Genomic DNA, 21,157 nt, shown 5'->3' with positions numbered 1-21,157 from the left:
ATGAGAAATTTTGGATTTATCAAAATAAGACTTATTTTTGTTTTCAAATATGTGACTTCACCCAGGGAAGATGTAGAAGAAATAAAGAAGCTATCAACATAAGCGAACATACTGGACAGTGTAGGATGTGCTCACTCAAATTAGCTTTAAAATAGAAGAGAGGGGCCTCCCCTGGTGGCGGTTGAGCGCTGGGCTGCGAAGCTGCCTGCAGCCTCTGCAGTGCCAGTTCTATCCCCGGCCACCAGTGAGGGTCCCACATGGCGCGCAGACCTCTCCTGCCGCCCGCTGCTCCCCTCAGCAGTGTATTTTGTCGGTCTGCCTGTTCTGTTCCCTGTTCTGGCTCTAGTGAATTCTCTCACCCTCCCATGCTTCTGACTGTACCCAGTGCTTGAATCAATCAATCAATCAATCAATCAATCTTAAAAAAAAAAAAAAACAGTAGAAGAGAGGGTCTCCCTGGTGGTGCAGCAGTAAAAGTCTCAGCGCTGTCAAGCTATCGCCAGCCACTGCTTACTGCAGCATGAGTTGGATCCCCAGCCAGGGAGCAACCCACATGGTGCAGCAGAACTCTCCTGACTTGCCCGCTGCTCCCCTCAGCAGTGTATTTCAGTCAATCTGCCTGTTCTGCTCCCCGCTCTGTCTCTGGTGAATCCTCTCAACCCCACCCCTGCACCTCTGGCCTACACCCCAGTTCTTGTATGCATAAATAAATAAAAATAAATCTTAAAAAAAATAGGAGAGAGGACAAGAATTTTACTTTGAAAACTATCATGACCAGTCACAGTTTTGAAGTGGTAGAATGAGGAATCACTAAAAACCTTTACTAAGGAAAAATGCTAATTACCATAATTATTTGAGAGTAATCTAAAATCTCTGACAGCTTCATAAGGACAAGGAGAATTTTAAAACACATCTCATTAATTGTTATTACTAATATGAGTTCTAAAACTGGATCTTCTTTTGGAGACAGAATGTCAGGATGGATGAAAGTTAAAATGTGCCTGAAAATTGAGAACTAGCAATGAAAGGTGGCTATTCCTTTTTTCTGCCTTACCAGATTGCTCACTTCATCAACAAGAAATGCAACTGACATGTCAGACAAGACAGATACACACTAAGTTTAAAATCATTTATTTTTATAAATTTGTGTTCCAATCAGATGAGGAAGACTTTGATTTCAGTATGTCCTTCTTTGATGTTAAGAGTCTAGACTCATTCTAATGAGTCTAATGACTAATGACTAATGTAAAACTATTTTTCCTTAGTTTGTCTCCAAAAACCTATAAAAACTAGCAAAAGCTTAACTACTGTATTTAAATAGAAAATTCTTCCTCTTCTAGATTTGAAGACTAAATAAAATATAGAAGAGACAGTTACATCCCTAGTTTTTTTATTATACCTTTTGAAATAATTTGTATATACCTTTTAAATAATTTCAAGTGCCACAAAAATAATGTTAATAGCTCAAAATCAAAAGTTAAAAAAAAAACCAAGTATAATTTTTAAAATCTTTTTCTCCTCAAGCGTTTTACGATGGGATAATGAGACAGATGTCTCTCAACTGGAAGGACATTTTGACATTGTTATGTGTGCTGACTGGTAAGTACATAAAAATCATAAAACTCCTGTTAGAAAAAATAGCTTTGCTGGAGTAATTGGGCTGTGCTGCTTTGCTGACGGCTAAGCAAAGTCAACAAATGAAGCACAAAGCCACCTTAACCTCAACAAATTAATATTCATCTCCATGTGACAGTTATAAGGTAGTCTTCTATCACACAGTAACTTCTACCACATTATTTCCCAAAGATTGATTTTGAGAAGCATTTCCATTTTCTGGAATTGCCTCTGTTTCATGCTTGACGTATCAGTAAATGGACGACTTAGGCAAATTGCAAATAATTATGGCTCGGAGAGGAATAGTCTGGAGAAAAAGGAGTTTATCAACACAAACAGCTCAATTAGCTTACTTCTTAGGAGAGATCTGACTATTGATATAAGGGAATATATATATGTGTACACACACATATACACTTCAGCAAATAAACATATCTGTGGAATATCCTTAGGGAAACAGCTTTCCTTAAAATGAATGTTTGCTAGCTAATATTTCCAATGTATTCAATTATGATAATTATACATAAAGCAAGAATTATAAAATTATGTTTTATTGTTATGCAAATAATAATATTAAAATCTCTGTGAGATGCCTGCTTTTTAAAAATGATTCACATTAGATATTTTGTCTTCTCTTTTAGCCCAGTCTACTTATTGTTACTGAAAGTCAGATCCCAAGTTACAGGGGGGAAAAAGTATATACATATACCCTTTATAATTATTTCAACAAATCATATGTATTTTCTTTATGCATGTTGAATAATAATTATTTTGGCAATTCACCAGTATTTTCCCTTTAGGAGTAAGATTTTATTTGTAGCTTTATCCTGATTTTTTAAATGACACTTTAGATTTTAAAACACAAGTTCAGATTCTGAAGAATTTCTATTATATTGATAAACCCAATCATAAAATCCAGAGCCTGGACAAGACTTGCCCTAGAGGAGAGTTGAATGAAATTCTTTTTTTTAATTATTATTATTTTAATAAGATTTTCACTGGGTAACTTTTCTACCAAAGTCAGTGGAATTAATTTGTTTTTTTTTTTCTTCTGAAAAATAGTTCTCAATGAAAAAGAAATACTATGTTTCCATTTTTTTATTTATTTTTTGAGCAGCAATGTGTCATCTTTAAAATACAACATTTACTACTCAGATGGTTCGTGTTCTGTTGAGGTTTTCTAGTTTTCACAGCCCTTTTAGTCTCTTTCCATCCAGCTTCAGAAAACCTTGTTCCAAAAAAGGAAGGAGAGATTTCTGGTTATCATTACCTAGTTATTGATATTGTGTCTCAATGTTATACACCCTCCTCTAATGAAAAATAAGGAGTGAAAACCTCACCATATGATTTGAGCAAGTAATTTAGTAAATGCCTTTCCTCACCAAATCTGAGAAAGGATCCTCCAGGTTTCATTGCACAGATGAAAATAATGCTGGCAGGATTAGATCAGATTAAGCATGGAGTCAGATCAGAGAGCAGCAGGAAGAGGAAGGAGGGCAGCATCTTCTTGGAGGCTTAACTGGGGGTCGCACACGGGTGGACCCTGATTATGTGGGGAAAGTCAGGTCTGGCCAAGAGATTTAGAGTTAAATTTGTCCTTCATACCAATATCAAAACAGCCTGGCTTTGTCATACCTTGTGTTATGGACGCTTGCAAAATGTCATCCTATTTGTACCAGAGATACAAGCAGAGGATGTGAGATTTAAGCTCTTTTCTGATTAATGTTCTCAGGTTAAAAATAGCCATATGTTTGAAAAATAGTCTTTTTTCCCTAGTCAACAACAGGGTTAGGTACAACTGATATGCATTATATAATGCATGTCAGTTAAGGCTTTTCATTACAAACATATAACCTAATACAATGTTACACATACGCACACACATCACATGCACACACCTCTAGTAGCCCTGTGAGAATTTATGGATTCAAATAAACAAAATAAACCAAGTTTCATTTTATAAATGGCTTTTCTATGCATGAGTTGTTAAGTTTTTCTCCTCCTGGTGTTGTAAGTGCCAGAATGTCAGCCTGTTTATAATTTCCCATTTGTAAATGTGAAACATTAAGCTACTCTCACCACCATGCTGATATTATTTCCAAGAGAAATGCTTTGGTAATGGTCTCTCTTCATATTCACAGGAATGGGCAAAGCTGCTTAGAAACTTAGGCAGGACAGTGATGTTTTAATGTGCATGTTGTGCACAGAGCAGTGAAGCCAGGACTCCGTGGGTTCTTTATGTCCCGCAGGTGTTTTCTGTGGACTTAGTGTGTGCATGCCTCTTCTAGGGGCAGACACACTGTGCCCCCAATTCCTTTTCCCCCAGAATGTGACAGAGTAGGAAAGGAAAGCTCTCTTTGGACACTATGTCCAGGATGAACCCTAAAACACCCAGTGCCAGAAGTATAGAGAGCATGTTGAATTCTGCACCATCCTTTAGCCATCATCAATGAGATCTGCATTAGGACACAGGAATATGAAGCAAGAGTCGGAGTTCAAATATTAGGTACATGGATTAAGTTCTTACTGAAGCATTTCCAGCGAAGGTGGCATTGTCTGATTCCCTGAATAGCTAACCAGTGGTACTGCTTGATCCCATTTACATGAAAACAAGCTCTATTCACAAACCTATTCCAAACCCACATTGTGGTTCAAGTAAAATGCACATGATTACAACGAGCAGTGATATGTTTATGTTCTTAAATCATTCATATATTCATATATTTACATTCAAACATTCATGAACCTGTAGGCAATGGGGGAAATAACTTATTTCCCAGAAGAGACAGTCTCTTAGTTCGCATCTAAATTTAGTAGCTCAACTAGATTATAAAATAAAGAGGCAAACTGTGAAAGCTAGTCATTATTGCACCATTCAGCATTTTTGACAATGAAATATAGTTTCATGGTTCAACAGTTCCTAAATAACTTGTAAAATGTCAACTTTGAAATAACAGAAGGAAAAATCGAGGTGCAGTCACACCTGCAAAAGGGTGCTGTTGACAAACATCAAAATATTAGAATATTTAACCACAGGTGTAGAAAAAAAAATTTAAAACCTGCCTATTAAGTTCCTTGGCTGACTTGTTTAATGTTGAGTTTACTGGGAGAGTTCCACTCCTCTGGAATGCAGTCCAGCCCTGTCCTTGCTGAGTTTAGAACAGCGAGCAATTGTTAACTTTAAGCCTACCTTTCCAGACTACTCTTCAGGAAGGAGTCTGGAAGGAATATGTTTTTTATCCAGTGAACCTTCCATTCTGTGTTTGATGGCTTTCCAGTGTATTGCAGGTCTGCAAAAATAAAAATGATCCCATACATTTGAATTCTCTAAAGGCTTGAAAAGCAAGTCTGAAATGCCACCCATCACCAACACACGGAGCGAAGTGTGTGTGAGGGCACCACATAGGCCCATGGCAGCCTGAGGCCATGGGAAGAGAGCAGGGCAACTACAGACGTCAGCCTGTCTGCCCACCTTGCTCGCTCTCTCAGCATTGTTACACTCTATGTGGCGGGTTGTTTCTGTTTCCTATCATTTTTTACTTTACTCTCAATGATGGGGAAAAATTGGTTTTTAAAAATTTTTCTTTCTCAAAATATGGCCTAGAGGGTCCTCCCTGGTGGCGCAAGGGGTTAAGACACAAGCTCTGAAGATATCCGCAGCCACTGCAGCATAAGTTCGATTCCCCAGCCGGCCAGGGAGGTGACCCACATGGCGTAGCAGACCTCTCCTGACTCGCCTGCTGCTCCCCTCAGCAGTGTATTTCAGTCAATCTGCCTGTTCTGCTCCCCACTCTGTCTCTGGTGAATCCTCTCACCTCCCCCCCACCCCCGCATCTCTGGCCTGTGCCCCAGTTCTTGAATGCATAAATAAATAAATCTTTAAAAAAAAAATAATGGCCTAAAATTTATTTTCTTCCAGATGCTGTACTCATGGCTAGCCCTATATCATAACTCACAGACCTTTACAGAAAAGATCTTTAACCCAAATATAGTGAACCCTTTCACCTAATACCTGAGGAAATTCAGTCCCTAAGAAGATACAAATCACCTAAGATCTTAAAACCTATGGAGCAGAGCTGGTGAGAGCACAGTACACCCCACCCAGCTCCCAGGACAATCTGTTGATAAATACCGATAGATGGCCTTCCTCTGCTGAAAACCCCATCAGCACGAGTGAGTGTACCTTAGCACACGTCATCTGGAAATCACATTGGGATCTTCCTGTGGATAGAGAAATGCCTCCATGTTCTCTGCACAAGTTAATTTCCAAATAAAAGGAGTTGTACATGTTCTGTGCTCTGCATTAAACTCTGATTCTAAGGGAGGCAATGAAAATGGCCAACATCTCTCCTTTGTCGTGAAATATGTAACTCAGAACAGTGGAACAAAGCAAAGTGTTAATTCCACAACTGAATTATATAAGGTGTGAGGGTGTGTGTGTGTGTTTTAATGGCAAAACTAGACTGACCATCAGTGTATTTTTGATCAGTTACAGAAGGGAGAGCTGAAATGGTATCTCCATCCCAATCACTGACCCACTCAGCCTTTTTTAATAGATCCATTTAAGCTACTGCTGTTCTCTGAGCCCATTAGGACTTATTTAAGGGATAAATTTTCAGGAGATTATATATCATTCCTGCTAAAGCACATTGAAATTGCTCATATGACGTATCCTACAAAGCGTTATAAATTCTGCATCAGAGCTAAGTAGAAAGGTAAGCTTGCTTGGAATAAAAACCTATTAGAGAACTACAAGAATTACTTTTGGGAAATTTGATTTGGAGTGATGGAGTAGACAACATTACCTTTTAAATAACTGTGTTTGGAATGTGTGCTGCGTGTTAAGCTGTGTCACCATTACCAACATTACGTAGAAAAAGTATTGTATAAGCTTATGTTTTAAGCTTAGTTTTTAAGGTGATGTTTATTTATTTCTAATAATCTTACCAGCTCTTAGGGTGCACTCTTAGAATAAACTGAGATTGGTGTTTTTCTTAATGCTGCCTATCCCAACCAGCCAGGTCTCCTATAGACCCGAGTGACGGATAGATATTTTCCCAAAGTGATAGTCTTAGAAAAAACAAAAAACAGGCTGCTTGATTATTAAAACCTGAGATATTATTAACATGACTACAGAATAAAGTATATAGTTGAAAACAGTAAATTTTTACAACATGTAGATTTAATTTGATCCCTTTCTTATCAATCCTTCATGACTATTAATCACTGATTATCACCTAAAGACAAATTTTTGTAGTATATGAATTAGATATATCCTCTGCTCTAAGATTTAATTATTTACATATTATAAACATTAGGTCACAATGAAAGGAACATGGACAACTGATTTTAGGGTCCTTGGAACTAACATCCTATACGAGCCTCTCAATTTCAGGGACTATGTTGATCGGCCAGTTAGGCAGTAAGTAAATATTTCTGGGGTAACTTTAGTGTGTGTATGCCATGCTAGAATGCTTGAGACGTAAATGAAAACAGAATAGCAGATTGTTAAGGATGAGAGCTTAGTTTTTTTCATAGCTTATCTCCAATGCCACAAACAACCTTAGTGTGTAGCAGGTGCTCAATAAATATTTGTCAACTGACATACTATTAATTTGATGCCCATCACAGCCACATTGGTGGGCCTGTATTGAGAAGGAAACCAAGGCCTCATGTGAAGTGATTTGAAAGGTCAAGGTCACATAGCAGAAAAGTCAGCGCTAGAACTCTATTAAACCCTGAACCACACTCTCCACTGAGTAAGGACTGCAGCCCTGGCAGCTGACACTCACCCTTAGCTCAGAGGAGGAGAAGGCAGGTCCTCGAGTAGGTGGTCCTCACTCACACTGTGCAGTGCACCTATGACAAGTCAGGGGCACACACCAAACTGAAGCACTAGAAATTGGAAAGGGGGCTTCTGCACTGAGCCCCTTTTGAAATGCATAAGGCAGTTGCACAGGGCATAAGGCAGTTGCCCAGTGTTCTCACCTGCAAGCCCCGGATAAGGAAACTGTTTCAAGTTTCCAAGATTAATTAAGGCCTAGTGAAGACAGGGTCAGACTGGCCCAACTAAGGGGTGATAGCAACAACAGAAATTCTCAAAAAAAAAACAGAGGAGAAAAATGAAAAATCACAGTGACCTGGAAAAAGATCAATGTGGAGGTGAAGGGATGAAAATCTAGAGTTGCTGTGGTCTTGGGGACACATGACCTTAATCTGGGTCTTTGTTTTTGGAGCCCTTTTTTCCTGGTGACTGGTTGAGTCTAACCTCAGTGCTACTCCTATTGCTCCTCACTGTTGTGGTTTGGGTGTAATAGGGCTGGTGGTTGTTTTTGAAGGGTGGCCTCATAGCACCCTCGGTGGACAGAGGGCCCAGGTTCATAGAAGAGGCTTCAAGGGCTGTACTTTATCTCAGCCAGATGACTCCCCCATACAGCAGCCTGGCAATGGCCCCTTTACCATCAACACATGGTCATGTGTGAGCCTGGCCCTTAGCATGTGGATGACTTGGCTTTGGTTGGGTAACACTGACCACAATATCTTTTTTTCCCCCCAGTGAGACATTTGAATGGAAGGCAACAATTTCTCTTTTTAGTGTTGAGTAAACATGTGTAATTAGCTCTATTAGTAGCATTAAACTTGAAAACCCAGTTTAATCTGGATTCTGTTCTCTTCTCAATGTCAGTCTGTTTCTGGACCAGTACAGAGCCAGCCTTGTTGATGCAATAAAGAGATTACTCCAGCCCAGGGTAAGTATGTTTGTATTTTCTCCTGAACACTGGCTTCAGAATAATTAGTCTGTGCACAAAGATGGAGAGAGTAATGGAATGGCAGGATTAATGTCATGTAATACTTTAATACTTATTATGTCCAACTTCAATTGGGTCTTCTGATCTATCAGATTCTTTCCTAATCATAACTAGGAAACTTCTTACCCTTGGCCTTCTGATAAGAAACACAGTGGGTAGTAAAATAAATGAAACCGCTTCAAAGATAGTGTGAGATTATTTTTATCAAAGAATTTCTTGAGTCTTTTCCTTTGATAACAATATCTTCATATTAAAGTAGAAGTATGATACTGAAAGTTTTCTGTTGACTTCTGTCATTTTAAATCCCTCCAATGGTAACCTTTGTCATTGGGTATTTATTTGTTATAAAAGAATATTTTGCTTTTTATTTCTGTTTATAGGAAAGGAAAGGACTTCAGATGAATCTGTGTATTAAAAGTTCTTTGCTTTAAAAGGAAGCCATTATTTACATATTATAAACATTAGGTCACAATGAAGCCAAGCATGGCATAAAATATTGTGCACATTTTTACATTTATATACCCATTTATGCCTGTGAGTAAATTACAGAGTTTGTATCCACTCTTATTTTGTTGGACTGTTATACTAAGCTAGGAGGTCCTGCAGTCTAAACGGAGAGTTAATATACATCTATTTAAAGTAAGAAAACGAGTTTAAAGCTCATGCATTTAAAAAAAAATCTTCTAAGTATGTAAGATTCTTGCTGTGCCATAGGAATTTAAAATAGGTTAACAATGTTAATGCAGTCTAAGACAGGAACTCACATTTATCTGAGAAGGGACTGCAGTGCGTGTGCGTGTGTGAAGTGTTTTCTAAAGTTCTTTCTAAAGTCTTTTTAAAAAGAAGGTTTGCTCTAGTCTTCTAACCTCAATGAGACTTATAGACTAATACCTTCCAATCTTTCCTTTATATCTCTTTTCACATGGAAGGTTCCCAGAGCAATTTGATAATCATCCTCCGCTTTACACAGTTGCTTTTTATTTTGTTATCTCTGTATAGCTCAGAAACTTTAAATAGGCCTCTCAGAGGAGTAACCACAGCTTTGTAAGTGGTAATCAATTAAATTAAATTGGCCTTCTCAATTCCCCCTGTGAGGTGGGCAGTAGGTCTTGAGGCAAGGAAGGAGCATGCTCCAAGCTATTGATGGCTGCTGCCATGACCCAGCGAGCAGCCCAAGCTGAGGGTAGAAGAAGGAATTTGGGGCCTCCTCATCCCCCTGTTAGCCTTGGGAGATTCTTATGAGCATTTGCCCAGGATTTTTAGAGAGGGCACTGAGATTCTTGCACGTAAAGGCTCTGAAACCATATCATACATAAATACAATGCTTTCAAGGACTCCTGGATCTCACATGGCACAAACAGTACTTCACTCATCACCAACACCCCCTTCAAAGGCTATTTGTGACAAATACTCCTTTTTGCAGCAGATTTGCATGATTTACCTAGGAACTATTGTAAATCATTCGCATGATTTACAATAGAAAACTGCCCAAGCTATGAATAGACCTAAATGCAGATTGGACTGGAATCTCCAGCAGTTCTCTTATACCCTCTATTAAACCCTGAACCACAGCAGCCCCCTCTGGGCAAGGACAGAAGCCTTCTGACTACTGAAACTCATCCTTAGGGCAAGAGGAGGAGCAGAGCCCTGGAGTAGGTGATACCTAACTCATGTTATGTGAAGAGCTAGGAGGCCAAGTCAGAGGGGCCTCTGCAAACTGTAGCATTAGAAATGGAAGTAGAGGGGGACACATTTAGGCTCCTCACAAAATGACTGATATAGGAGGCTGCTGGGCATTCTAGGCTAAGGTTGAAGGGCCCACCATCAGAGGGGAAATTCAAATTGTGGATGGCACATGCTGAAATTACCACCCAGGGATCTCACCCCCATCAGAAGTCTGGGGAGGCAGAGCACTTGTACTCCCTGGGTCTCTACCCAGGGGGCTATAGAAGGGCCACATGGACTTGGCAGTGAACAGCAGCAGCTCCTTATCCTGTGCCAGTGGCTGGAAGTGTTCCCAGAGTTTGGGGGTGTAGGGAGCAGGAATGGACACAGTGCAGGTTTTCTGATCCCATGCAGACCGGGTTAAGGAGGAGTCAGAGTCCTCAGTGGTTTTTGCAAGTCTTTTCTTGGGATTACCAGATACATGGCAGGCAGGGGTGCTGGGGGGCCAGGAGGCTGGCAGGCCTCCCAGCCCCCAGCAAGTCTTCACTCTATCTGGGCTCTCCGGCGTTCTCTGCTTCTCTCTCAGCTTCTGTTCATTCTCGGCTTCTCCTCAGCTTCTACTGGCGTCCCCATGATGCCGCCCTTAAAAGCACAGTCTCAGCCCAGGTGAATCCCATCTACCTCTGCCCACACCCTATTCCAGGTGCCCACCATCAGGCATGCATTCAGGACCTCAAGGATCCATCATCTATCCTGATGGCGGGAGGGCAGAAAAGCCTGACGTTTTTCCTTACCCTACAGGGGGTAACCAGAGGAAACACTGAACTCCTCTGCTCCTTAGCTCCTGGGGCTGGCTGGCTGCTTCTCAGGACCTCCCCCCGCTGGTGTCTGTGTTGGAAGTCACAGCCAAGATACCACTTAGGGCTTATTCCTTTACAGTTTGAGCTGCTTTAAAGTCCTCTCGAGCCAGGACAACCCCTCCATGGTTTTGTGACCCAGGAGCTGAAGGTTCCTCAAGAGGCCCACAGAGAAACAACTTGGGGTGCAACACCAACAGGTCATGCGTTCTCAGCCATTCAAACTAGGCAAATCCAGCAGGAGATTTATTTATTTATGCATGTAAGAACTGGGGTACAGGTCAGAAGTGTGGGGGGTGAGAGGATTCACCAGACACAGAGTGGGGAACAGAACAGGCGATTGACTGAAATACACTGCTGAGGGGAGCAGCGGGCAAGTCAGGAGAGGTCTGTTGCACTATGTGCATAGCTCCCTGGCCAGCCAGGGATCAAACTGGTGCTGCAGAGGCTTCAGATAGCTTCACAGTGCTGTGCTTAACCCCTTGCACCACCAGGAAGGCCCACTGTTTTGTTCTTTAAAGAGCTTCAGCCAAGCCTGACATCAGAGGACCTAAGTGTAATTTAAAATACAGCTACAGCAGCCTGCAAGTTGAAGTCTAGTCCAAAAGTGACAACCAACAAATGGTGTCAAACCTCTGACAATGACTTTGGGTGCAGGGAAGGACCCCAAGCTAGCAGGCAGGTGTGAGTATACTCGGACTGTGAAGATGGATGGGGGTGCCATGTTGACAGCTCTCCAGCTTGTTAGCATTACTGAGTGATTGTCCAAGAATCTTTTTTTTTTTTTTTGGTGGGACACTCGCCAGCAGCCAGGGACGAACGTGCGCTGCAGAGGCTGTGGGCAGCCTCGCAGCCCAGCGCTCAAGCGCTGCGTCACCAAAGGAGGCCCTGTCCAAGAATTTTAAAACATCACTGTGGAATGCCTTTCACCTTCTTTGGAAACTAACTGAAGAAATCCCCCTAGTTGACTGCCAAATCCCTGGAGGCCAGTCTATGTCCAGGATGTGCAGTACTTGTAAATCATGGGCTCTCGTTCTGGGAGAGCAATTTCTTTTTACTGACAGATTTCCTCATTTTTTAAATTGTTACTTTTTAATCTGACATCTCTGTTTTTAATCAGTCCAAACTCTGTTTTTGCTTATCTCAGGGACATGCTTATGAGCGTGGACTCAGTGTGGTGAACTGAGATGGTGCTGGAGGACCCCAGGGTTCATGTCTGTTTGGCTGGAGGTCAAGAAAGTCCTTGCCCGATCTTGGTTCAGCCGTCCCTGCCTCACCTGTTTACAGGGACACAGGTCCCAGATGGTTTTAAGATCCACAGAGCTGGGACCTATTCAGCCTGTGCAGAGCTGAATCTCTGCCCCCAAGAGGCAGTTATAAGCTGAGTGTGGAGATATGACATACTTGCCCACAGCTGGAACTACACTGGACAGTGCAGAATGGCTTATAACAGCCAAGTACCTGACCATGTATGACCTGGGACTGCTTTTGTTTTGTGACTGTTTCTGATTTACTCTTACAGTCATATGTGACATACTCAAAAGTTTGGACTCTGTCTTAATCCAACATGCATTTGTTTAACAACCACTCTCTGCCTGGCTCTGTGCTGGGGAATGTGGGGTAAGGGTATAAATACGAATAACGAGCACTATGAGAATCTCATAGTTTAGCAGGGCAGATTAATACATGAGCTGCCAGGAATTCCAATGCACTATGGTGGGTCCTAGGGAATAGGTACAGGACAGAGTAAAACTACTTGGGGAAGCATCCCTGGCAGAGGGAAGGAAGCTTATAGTTATAGAGCATGGAAAAGCATGCTGTGCCTTAGAATTCACAAGTTTGATTTTGCTGGAGTGTGGGTTTTTGTATGGTTTGTGGGTTAGGGTTGGAGAAGGTCAGAAGATAAGGTTGAATAGTTTCGGGTGTCATTTTGTAAAACGGCTGAGAACAATATGACAAAGAGACTGGGCTTTATTATACGGGCAATAGGGAGCCATTGAAAGATTTTGATCAGTGGTGTGGTCAGGTGGACTCTAGAAAGATCACTCTGACCATAGCATAAAACCTGGTGTGGAGTAAGAGAGAATTTGAAAGCAGAAAGTTTCCTTAGACACCCAACAAGTACCAGCTTCTACTTGGAATTTCCCAATTAGGAGCTAGGGAAGATGTGAAGAGTGCGAAAAGGAAACTGAATGGGCAGTCACTGGGAGAGTCATTCAACAAACGTTTGTTGAGTGCCTGTCAGATGGTAGACACTGCTAGTACTGGGGATAGAATAAGGTACATATTCCTGCCACAAAGGAGCTCACAGTCCTGCCCAAGACAAGCAGGTGAGCAGTTGCTCGGTGGTGAGTTAAAGGATATAGCAGAGGTATATCCATGGAAGCAGCAGAGAGGCCAGGAGAAGCCAGCAAAAGCATTGTGCTGAAATCTGGGTGTCGAAGGATGAGCGATTCACCAGGCAAAGAGCTGGAGGTGAGAGAAACATTCCCCCTGAAGGGGATATTGGCATGTTTGAAGACACAGGGGTTCCAGAAAGAACAAATCAAGGGGCTGCAATGCGTTTGGCCCAAGATGGGCATGGAGGAATGGCAGAAGACAAGGCTGCAGACACAAGCATGGGTCAGGTCATGCTGAGCTTTGCCTGCAATTCCAAAAAGGTATCAGTGTTTTCCACATCCTATTTCAGTGCAGAACTGTTTGGTCAAAACATTCTTAGCCAGCATCCCATTATAAAACAGATAAAAGTGAAACAACTTTTTTTAAATTGGATGTGAGAAGCTTAGCACTTCCTCTCTCCTAGTCTTCCTTTTCTTAAAATAATTGGTAATTTATTTTTTTATAAACAATTTTTTATTTTTTTAATTTTTTTACATCTTTGCTCATTTTTAAACAATATTTGCTTCCCCCCACCCGCTCAGGTGTAGTGCCCATAGAATTTCCTTCCCCAAGGCACCCGTGCACCATCACCTCAGTCCCCTATGCTCCTCCCTCCCTCCCTCTGATCCCTCTCCCTCCTCCTCCCCTACAGGGTGTCTCTGATTTATAATTGTCCATTTTTGCTTTGTTGTGTTTTGTACTGGTACTATTTTTTCACACTGATGTCTTATTTGGTTCCCCTATATTCCTGCTGTAAGTGAAACCATCCGATATTTTTCTTTTTCCTTCTAGCTTATTTCACTGAGCATAATTCCTTCTAGCTCCATCCACATTGCTGTGAATGGCATGAGTTTACCTTTTTGGATTGCTGAATAGTATTCCATTGTGTATATATGCCACATCTTCTTGATCCAGTCATCTATTTTTGGGCATTTGGGTTGTTTCCAGGTTTTACCTATTGTAAATAGTGGTGCAGTAAACAACGGTGTAGAGGTGTTCTTTTGAATCAGTGTTTTTGTGTCCTTTGGGTAGATCCCTAGTAGTGGAATTGCTGGGTCATATGGTAGCTCCATTTTTAGTAGACTGAGGAACCTCCAGACCGCTTTCCATAGTGGTTGGACCAGTTTTGCACTCCCACCAGCAGCAATGTAGGAGAGTTCCTTTTTCACCACATCCTTGCCAACATTTGTTGTTACTAGTTTTTTTAATATGTGCCATTCTTACTGGTATAAGGTGGTATCTCATTGTGGTTTTGATTTGCATTTCCCTGATGATGAGGGATGTTGAACATTTTTTATGAAAAAATGTCTGTTGACCATTTGCATTTTCTCTTTGGAGAAGTGTCTTTTAAGTTCTCACCCCCAGGGAGAACCACATCATAGAGTGTGGGCCCTGGACAATGGTGAATGCTGCAGTTATGTACCTGGGAGTTGTGATATATCTGTGATAGCTGAAGTCACAGACTACGGTACAATTGCCTAGAGCTGTTCAGAAAATGAAGAAAAATGTAAGCGGGGCCCTGGGGACCACTAGTAATTAAGGGGCAGGTGGAGAAGAGAAGCCAAGAAAGGAGACTGAAAGAGACGCAGGGGAAAAAAACAGGCAAATGCAGCATCTAGGAAACCAGGTTAAAAAAAAATGGATAGAAAATAAACATAAGCTTAAACATGTAATCGGAACTTAATAGCTGGTTGCCTAGAAATGAAAAAGGAATAAAGGCATCTCATTGGCATAGTATATTCCTTTTAAAATATATCTGAAGCGTACTTATTTTTTCCAGAAGTACATACACACCCTTTAATATGTGAGTATAGATTAGTCTAGCAAAATAGCAACAACTGAGCTCACAATGTAAATAATATCATTGTTATTTAGTGGAACTGTTCCCCTCTCCTCTCCAGGGATAAATGAATTCGCTCAAATTTCTGCTCATCAGTCAAAATTTTACATTCAATTGAGTGTTCAATCTGAGTTTAAAATGACTCTGTGACTGTGAATGCCTAGAAAGTTGTGCTTTGGTAAATTGAAAATAATTTTTCTGAAGTGATGGGCTAATTTGAAATCTATATTCTTTTTCTTATTTTGATTTTTGCAGCCTAAATTGTGAGGCTTCTTCCTCTGAGCAGACGAAGTGTCCTGCTCCGCTGAAGTTATGGGGTGGGGGTGGGAACCTGGTGGTCCTAAAATTGTTCATTATAGACTGGATGTCGGCACTCAGTAGGCTCCGTGGATGTTTTTTGAATGAATGACTGATGTACTATTGTCCCTCCTAAATATTAATCCACATCTCAAAGATGTCGATATTCAATTGAAAAAACGTTGTAAAACTCTTAACTGAATAATTAGAGATTAAAAGTACTGCTTGCTCATTCTCTTTCTTGTGGGCACTGCATTGTGCACAGAAGGCTGCCCTCTAAAATCCCATCATAGCCACTGACTCTGTGAAAGCTTTTTGAAGAAAATCTTCTCTAAAGAATAAGCTGTAGAACGTGGCCTTCAAATCCCCAAAAACTTGTTCTTCTCAGCTTATTCAACATCTGGATTTAGTTTATTCTCTCAGCAAATATTGAGTGTCTACTATATGCATATGCAAGGCACTGAGAAAATGCAGCAAATAAAACATTAAAAGATCCATTGTCATGGAGCACACCTTCTAGCTGGAGGAGACAAACAAGGATATAATGTGTGTTTGTGGTGATGAGTGCTAAAGAAAAAAATAAAGGGCCTCCCCTGGTGGCACAGTGGTTGAGCACTGGGTTGCGAAGCTGCCTGCAGCCTCTGCAGCGCCGGTTCAATCCCTGGCTGCTCCCTGGCTGCTCCCTGGCTGCTCCCCCTGGCTGCTCCCCCTGGCTGCTCCCCGGCTGCTCCCCGGCTGCTCCCCCACCGGAGGAGGGTCCCGCATGGTGCGCAGACCTCCCCTCAGCAGTGTACTTGGGTCCTTCTGCCTGCTCTGCTCCCTGCTCTGGCTCTGGTGAATTCTCTCACCCTCCCGCGCTTCTGACTGTACCCAATGCTTGTATGTATAAATAAATAAATTAAATTAAATTAAATTAAAAAAAGAAAAGAAAAAAATAAAGCAGGGAGAGGGTGTGGAGCATGGTGGGGGAGGGGCTGCAGTTTTATAGGGAGGTTGGAGAGGGACAGGTAAACTGACACTTAAAGGAGAAAAAAGATGTCTGGGCAGAGAGCACTACTATATGCTCATTTGGGGCCCCCATCCAGCTCACCCCAACTAATTATGGGGTGGAGTGTGGGGAACATGTGCTTTGTTAATGCAAACATCAACCCACCAGGAAACCTGTAGTCCTGCAAACCTTATGCTCTGCAGCTTAGATAATAGCTGTTAAAAATCAGCTCTTCAATTGTAACTAGAAGGCCATTTTTGCAGGTGACTTTAAAATAAAACAACTTCCATTATTCAAAAATCCAGAACGGCAACCAGCTCTTAGAAATGACTAAAATGACCTACTAGTATTTCCTCTTTTTTTTTTTAATGGAGACTTTTGATTCCCTGCTGAGACCATGTATTATATCTAGTTTCACATCAAAATGAATTTTAGCTGCTAAGTTTGAAAACTGCCTGAAAATAGCAATTAATATTGGAAAAGCTGACAGAAGCTTAAGTGTAGTGGCATGATTGGTGCTGCTATAATTATGTGCCTGAGTGTGTACATGTCTATGTAAACACAGTATGAAAACACACTTGCTGTCCAGGAAAGTCTATCAGTCTATTTTCTTACAGGTAAATGAAGGAAAGAGAGGAAGAGGGAGAGAAAATTGATGGAATTTTTATAACACTATTTGGTGGCATAGCTGTTTCTAATCTCATCTCTCAATGACCTTGCTTTTCATATCTGTCACCTCATTTGGTCCCTACAACTTGCTTGGGATATGAAGGGCAGACATGGCAGGGTTTGTTCTTCCCATTTGACAGATAAGAAAACTGAGTGGGGGCCTCCCTGGTGGCACAAGGGTTAAGTCTCAGTGCTATCAAGCTATCACCAGCCACTGAGGAATGAGTTCAGTCCCCCACCAGGGAGCAACCCACATGGTGCAGCAGACCTCTCCTGTCTCACCAGCTGCTCCCCTCAGCAGTGTATTTCAGTAAAATCTGTCTGTTCTGCTCTCCACTCTGTCTCTAGTGAAGCCTCTCAGACCCCTACCACCTCACACCTCTGGTGTACACCCCAGTTCTTATATGCATAAATAAATAAAAACAAATCTTAAAAAAAAAAAAAAGAAAGAAAAAGGAAACTGAGTGGGTCAGCTGGGATGACTTGAGTTCCTTATCTGTAAAATGGAAGAAAGGATCACGTCAGCTCTAAAGTTGTTTTAGGCTCAGCAGTTCTACCACTTTCTTGTTTTGATTTTTCCTGAGGTGACACAAGTATTTAATGGTGGAGACTCCCTTTAAGTCCAGAGCCCTTTCCTGCCTCAGTTCCTCCCTCCCTGTAATCTTCAAGCCTTTCTCTCCATGTTTAATTGTTTGTGGAACATAATGTCTACTGTATGAGTTTGTTGCAAAAGCTGTGAATGGATTAAAAGGAAGCACATTATTATTATTACTGTTATTATTGTCACCACTATTACTAATAAAGAGACAGTGTGGTATCGTGGAAAGCTCATCGACACTGGAGTCAGGTAGATGGGTCTCTGGTCATTTTCCAGTTATATCTTGACCAGTGATCCCATCTTTCCAAGCATCATGTAAAACAGAGCTGGTATTACCTACACTGTTGGGTGGTTTGAAGAACTAAGGAGACAGGGCCTCCCCTGGTGGTGCAGTGGTTGAGTGCTGGGCTGCGAAGCTGCCTGTTAGCCTCTGCAGCGCCGGTTCAATACCCGGCCACCGGTGAGGTTCCCACATGGCACGCAGACCTCTCCTGCTGCCTGCTGCTCCCCGCTCTGGCTCTGGTGAATTCTCTCACCCTCCCACACTTCTGACTGTACCCAGTGCTTGTATAAATAAATAAATATTTAAAAAAAAAAAAAAAGGAACTAAGGAGACAATGCATATAAAGCACCTGGCCCAGTGTCCTACATGTAACAGACACTCCATAAATACTTGGCAGGTGTGAACCATAAATCACCTTTCATAAGAAAGTGGGATATATTTTCCTGATTCTTTCAAAATCTGAAGTGGCATCTCATAGAGGTGAAGTGTAACCTTAAAATCAACAGAAGCATAAATTCATCTTTTTAAACAAATACAAAGGAAAGGACATTCTGAAGTTTAACCATTCTGTGCACATCTCAGAAGGAGAGGAAAACATCCCAATGCCACAGTCATCAGCAGACAGTGGTTGTGGAGTTGCATGTGTGATGTTCTTCTGAAATCTGGTATCTGTTTATTCAAGCCCTCCTGTGCTCTCTGCAATGGTCTCATAAGGGATACAGTTTATTTGGAAAAGACTGCTTACCCTCATTCTGCCACTTTCTTTGAAAAGCACTCATTTGAGTACTAGAATCTGCCACTTCCCATGATGACCATTGGGAAGGAGTCAATGAAGTTGGAAGCCAAGTTCCTGTAGCTTTGTCCGTGACAGCCTGGTCACAGAACAGGTAGTGAGTGGTAGGATTGAAATGTGAACATTCGGGGGTCTCCCTAGTGGTGCAAGGGGTTTAACACCGCACTGTGAAGCAATCTGCAGCCTCTGCAGCATGAGTTTGATCCCTGGCCAGCCAGGGGGCAACCCACATGGTGCAGCAGACCTCTCCTGACTCACCCTCTGCTCCCCTCAGCAGTGTATTTCAGTCAGTCTGCTTGTTCTGTTCCCCACTCTGTCTCTGGTGAATCCTCTCACCCGCTGCAGCTCTGGCATGTACCCCAGCTCTTGTATGCATAAATAAATAAATCTTTTAAAAAAAAAAAAAGAAATGTAAAAATTCTCCAACAGGGATTGCTTGTCTCTATAGAGGTACTGAGTTTTCAAGGCACAATAAACTAACATTTACAGGCATCTGCTGCCACATTCTCTGGAGCTGTGCTGTGGATGTGTGGGCAGCTGCTAAGCAGATGCAAGGTGGGTGGCACTGCCCTGTACTAGTTACTCTAAAATCTAGTGTATGTTAAACCACCGGACCCAAGACATGTGTATATTGTAGAGAAAACCAACATTGAGTCACATTTTGTTGTTTGTTTGTTTGTTTTAAAGATTTATTTATACAAGAACCGGGGTACAGGCCAAGTACGCGGGAGGGTGAGAGGATTCACCAGAGACAGTGCGGGGAACAGAACAGGCAGACTGACAAAATACATTGCTGAGGGGAGCAGCGGGCGAGACAGGAGAGGTCTGCTGGCCATGTGGGACCCTCACAGCTGCCAGGCCAGGGCGGAACCAGCTGCAAAGGTGTTTGAAAAGGATAAAATGTAGCAACTGGCCCTTTGAAGAAAATGATTTCTTTTCCTGTTGACATATATCTATCCTTGAAATTATCCTCACTGTGAATGCCCGTCCTGTGTGAACACCTCAAGAACAATTGTGTGTTCTGCCCAAGAGTGCTACCTCAAATGCCTTGACAATGTCTGTTATATTTGGTTGTCTTCTGGTTTTAAAATATGTGAATTTCCTTTTTTAATGTTGTAGGGGAAAGCAATGGTATGTGCCCCACGCCGAGGGAATACTTTAAACCAGTTTTGCAATCTAGCTGAAAAAGCCGGTTTCTCTGTCCAAAGACATGAAAATTATGATGAACACATTTCAAACTTCCACTCCAAGGTTAGTTTTCTGCTTGTGTTAGATAACACTTTAATCCGCATTGCATTTTGAAGAGATCATGGTCTTTTTGGCAGGTAACCTAAATATTTGATTAAAGTACTCCTTAGGTGTGCTGCTTCTGAACAGCTATTTGTATCTGATTATTTTGTGTGGTAAAGCCATCTTTTATCTTTACATGTCTAGCAGGATTTTACAGAAACCATTTCTGTTTACTTCTTTTTTCTGAAACAAACTAATCTTTCATTCATAATAGACTAATTTGTAGGATGCAGGGGAGGTGGCATGGAATGAATGATAAACAAGTATTTATATTTTAATGAAAAACCTTTGGCTTTTAAGTAGGTTAAATGCTTAGCTGCACTGAAATAAATAGAAGGTGAATGTCTAATTGTAGCATGTTGGACTGTAAATCTTTATCTCTGCTTGCTTTATGGCTGGGTCATTTGGCAGTTTGAGACTGTTAAATCTCATACAGAATTTCACAGTTGTGGGGTTATATGTCAGATCAAGGCACTACAAGATTTAGGTCAAAAGCACTTATCTCGGAGTGATTTCTAAGCTTGCTTACATAAAGCAATGTTATCAGCCTTTTTATTATTTATAGGTACAGAGCAATATAGGACACTAAGAGGCAAGTGTCTTACCAAAAACTTTTTAGGAATCTCACATGTGCTAATTCATGTCACAGCTACTAGTATAACATGTATTATTTCTGCAACTTTGTGCCTTATATGCGGTCTTTGCTGAGCTAGTTTGACCTTGGCAAGAGACTTTGACTTGTCATGATTTCTCAAGTTGTAACTGCAGAAAAGTGAAGGTCTGGCCGTAATTTCCTCCAGGGAAAATGTGAATAGCATTCTTTATTACTCGGGACTATGATATAATGTCAAAGTGTATTGACTTTTGAAAAATTATATGCAGAGTGGATCTGAACTTCCAAGCAAAAGAAAGAAAGCTTCATTTTCTGGAAATGGAGAAATGGGCTTACTTTTTTGGTTCTCTAGGCTCCCTTTATGGAGGGCGAGACGGGAGTGTTGGAGTTGGGAATGATGCTTGGTGAACGGAAAGGGTTAAATGACTTCCTCTCATGACAGAATCAGACCCTTTGCTTTCA

General features: G+C 41.5%; 1 protein-coding gene across 1 annotated transcript in view; it reads left to right on the top strand.

The window, feature by feature from the left end:
- The window catches only part of CAMKMT (calmodulin-lysine N-methyltransferase), a 303,792-nt gene that overhangs the window by 277,211 nt on the left and 5,424 nt on the right, over positions 1 to 21,157 (top strand). The window contains exons 8-10 of the mRNA XM_054687773.1: positions 1,525 to 1,599; positions 8,300 to 8,363; positions 19,912 to 20,043. Coding sequence (XP_054543748.1) covers positions 1,525 to 1,599; positions 8,300 to 8,363; positions 19,912 to 20,043 — 271 coding nt within the window. The remainder of the gene's footprint in view (positions 1 to 1,524; positions 1,600 to 8,299; positions 8,364 to 19,911; positions 20,044 to 21,157) is intronic.

Source organism: Talpa occidentalis, unplaced genomic scaffold, assembly GCF_014898055.3.
Source record: "Talpa occidentalis isolate TD23 unplaced genomic scaffold, MPIMG_talOcc4v2.1 talOcc4.5, whole genome shotgun sequence".
Classification (NCBI taxonomy): domain Eukaryota; kingdom Metazoa; phylum Chordata; class Mammalia; order Eulipotyphla; family Talpidae; genus Talpa; species Talpa occidentalis.
The sequence above is the reverse complement of the archived record's forward strand: the minus strand, read 5'-3'. Positions and strand labels throughout refer to the sequence as shown.